Source organism: Microtus ochrogaster, unplaced genomic scaffold, assembly GCF_000317375.1.
Source record: "Microtus ochrogaster isolate Prairie Vole_2 unplaced genomic scaffold, MicOch1.0 UNK21, whole genome shotgun sequence".
Taxonomy (NCBI): domain Eukaryota; kingdom Metazoa; phylum Chordata; class Mammalia; order Rodentia; family Cricetidae; genus Microtus; species Microtus ochrogaster.
Genome location: NW_004949119.1, coordinates 1,545,837 through 1,549,135, shown reverse-complemented (window position 1 = coordinate 1,549,135; position 3,299 = coordinate 1,545,837). Strand labels below are relative to the sequence as shown.

General features: G+C 43.5%; 1 protein-coding gene across 2 annotated transcripts in view; it reads left to right on the top strand.

Annotated features, from left to right (window-relative positions):
• Cfap70 (cilia and flagella associated protein 70) overlaps nucleotides 1-3,299 on the top strand; it is a 58,587-nt gene that overhangs the window by 21,732 nt on the left and 33,556 nt on the right. For both annotated transcript variants that reach the window (XM_013353956.2, XM_026789543.1), the window contains 2 exons: nucleotides 221-320; nucleotides 1,754-1,888. In XM_013353956.2, the coding sequence (XP_013209410.1) occupies nucleotides 221-320; nucleotides 1,754-1,888 (235 nt within the window). The remainder of the gene's footprint in view (nucleotides 1-220; nucleotides 321-1,753; nucleotides 1,889-3,299) is intronic.

Here is a 3,299-nt window from a genome sequence, read left to right as displayed (position 1 = left end):
CACACACACACACACACACACGCACACACATCCCACATGTATTTGATTACTTTGTGGATGATAGACTTTATACTTAGGACTAAGTAAGGGCTTGCTCTGCTATTGAGTCATACCCAAGCTCCTTGTCCTCATTATTTTCTACAGAAGAAGAGTATTTCCTGTTAAGCCATAACAGCCAGTGTTTGCAGTGTGGTGCTGACGGGCTGGTTTTCATTTGCAGTTTCCAGAAGCGAATCGCTGATTGCCGGCTCTGGCCTGTGGAGATCACAAGAGTGCCTTTGGTTGCTGTACCTAAAGGGAAACCGGGCAAACTTGAGAAGGTAACCGTGTACCAAAGTAAAGCTGGTATGGAGGCTTCTGTCCATGACTCCCAGCAACCGGGAAACGGAGACAAGGCTCATTTGCGCTCCAGAGCTGGAGAACAGCCTTGGCAACAGAGACAGCCTTCATCTCAGTTTTCAAAATTAGAAGTGACCAATCAAATTAAATATGTTACTCTTTGTCTAATCTGATTTTATGCAACTGTTTTTCCTAATGCAACCAATCTGTGGTTCTTTGCCTTGGACTTTCTTGGTGTGTTCCAGGAAAACCTGGAAACTGCTGAAGTTCCTTGCTGCTCACAAATACTTGTTCAAGCCTTATTTTCAGATACTTATTTCCCCTTGCCCCTTTGCTATGTTCTTACCAGAGGTACCATAAAAAAAAAATAGTCATTTTTATCTAGGTCAAAATGAGTAATCCATTCAGTCTAGTAAATTTAGACTTACCTACAGAATGTTCTAGACTCGTGGATTAGCTACAGTGCTGGGAAGACATAGCTTTGTGGGCATGCTCTCTGTCATTTTCCTGTATGTGTCTTGTCTTTATTCCTTGTGTGTAAATTTTGTGAGGGTGGGCTCATACTGCTTATGGCCTGCACTGAACCTAGCATGACACACAGCTTGTAACAGGCACCTAACAAACATCTAAGTTATTTAATTTGGTTTTGATAAAGGCTTTTTTGTATAACAAAAATGTTACCACCACAGTGAGCAAAAGGGAGCCTTATGGTACTACTGGTAGGAACCTCAATGAATTCAGTGTGGAGGTTCCTCGAAAACTAAAAATAGATCTAACATCTGCTGTAGCTGTACGGCTTCTGAGTATTTGCCCAAATGACTGCCAGCCAGCACAGAGATACTGGCGCATCACTGTTCACAACAGGAGTTAGGGAGCCAACCCAGGCCCTCAACCACAGAGGAGTGACTTTGAAAACATGGTTTTAAATACATGATGAAATTTTTTCAGCCATAAAGAATAAAGTAATGTCAGCTGGGTGGTGGTGGCTCATGCCTTTAATCTCAAAGGAACTAAGAGGAAGGGTATGTGGAAGATGTGCTCAGTGCATATTCATACCCGACTAAACATGTCCTTGTGTAACAGTGCCATCTACAAGGAATGTGTACAATGAAAACTGTTTTGTTTTGAGTTAGGGTCTCTCTATATAACCCTGCCTATCCTAGAACTCATTCTGTAGACCGGGCTGGCCTCAAACTCACCGAGATCCACCTGGCTCTGGCTCTTGAGTGCTGGGATTAAAGGCGTGCGCCACCACCACCCAACATCTTAGTGGAAATGAAGCCAGGTCCCAAGTGTCTACATGACTGAGCCAAGACCTACAACTGGTTACTCGGCAGAGCTTGTTGGTAGAGCAGCCTCCACACTGCCTGCCTCACTGCGCTGTGCTCTGATGCCTCTGTTCCTGTCCCCTTAGACCGATGAAGAAACTCAGTTTTCGTTTCATGGCGTGGCGTACGTCAACATGGTCCCGCTCCTGTATCCAGGGGTGAAGAGGATAAGGGGGGCTTTTCATGTTCACCCCTACCTGGACAGTACAGTCTTTGAAAAGGTAAGAATAAATGTAATAAAGGCGTCATCCTAATGTTTCCTCCATTTGTGTGCTGGTCACGGCTGTGCGGCTGACATCTAGAACCAGTCAGTATATGGCATTCAACACTGTGTCCTGGGAAGAGACCTCCTCTGCCTGTCTTTGGATTTAATCAGCCACTTCTGTAAGTCATTTTGGTGCTGAGTCAATTTAGTGTCTCCAGCTGGGTCTCCAGCCTCCCCATGCCCTGGTTGTTAACCGTGTTTGTAATAACAGAGAGTTTCTCGTCTATAGCTCAGGCTGTTCTTGAACTTGCAACCTTCCTGCCTCTGCCTTCCAGGTGACAGGACACGCCAGCATACATTGTTATTTTTTTGCAGTTTTAGATTCCTCCAAAATTTCAAGAGCTTGAACTTTGTCTTTTGAGATACAGTCTCACTATGAAGTCCTGACTGTCCTGGAACTCACTCTGTAGACCAGGCTGGCCTCCCAACTTACAGAGATCTGCCTGACTCTGCCTCCCAAATGCTGGAATTTAAGATGTGTGCCACCATGGCAGGCCTGAACATGGATGTTTTTTATCTTACTATTTTTACTTGGGTTGGAAAAATGACTCAGACAGTAGAGGCACTTGCAGGCAGGCTGACAACCTGAGTTTGATCCCCAGACCCTGCAAGATGGTTCAGAGTTGTCTGATGACCTCCACAACATACACACATACACACAAATAAAATTTAAGAAAATTTAAATTGCCTAGCGGTGGTGGCCACACCTTTAATCCCAGCACTTGGGAGGCAGAGGCAGCGGACCTCTGTGAGTTCAAGGCCAGCCTGTTATACAGATCTAGTTCCAGGACAACTAGGGGCTGTTACACAGAAAAACCCTGTCTCAAAAAAAAAATTAATTTTATTAGTTAAAACAGTCTTTAAATTTAAATATATTTGGTCATAATCTTGACCTCCCCCAAGTCCTTCCAGATCTTCTCCCTGTCCCTACTCACCCAACTTTGTTTTTTTTCTCAAAAAAACAAAAGTCCAACTATAACAATAAAACCCCCAAAACCAATAAAACAAAACAAAACAAAAAACACCCAAACAGGAAAATCAAACAAAACCAACAAACTGCTGTCAAATGCTGTCAAATAAAAGTACACAAAAAACTGTGGAGTCCGTTATGTTGGTCAGCTACTTCTGGACATTGAGGCCTGCCCTGGAGTGAGTGATATTCCCAGTGTCACTCCATGGGAGAAAACTAATTTTTCCTCTCCCAGAAGCTATAAATGACAGCTATAATAACCTTTATTTACCCTTGTGGCTAGATTGCCATTCATTCATTCATTCATTCATTTTATAAAGTATAATAAGATAAAGCAAAAACTATCACATCAAAGTTGGACAGGACAGCCTTTAATCCCAGCACTCGGGAGGCAGAG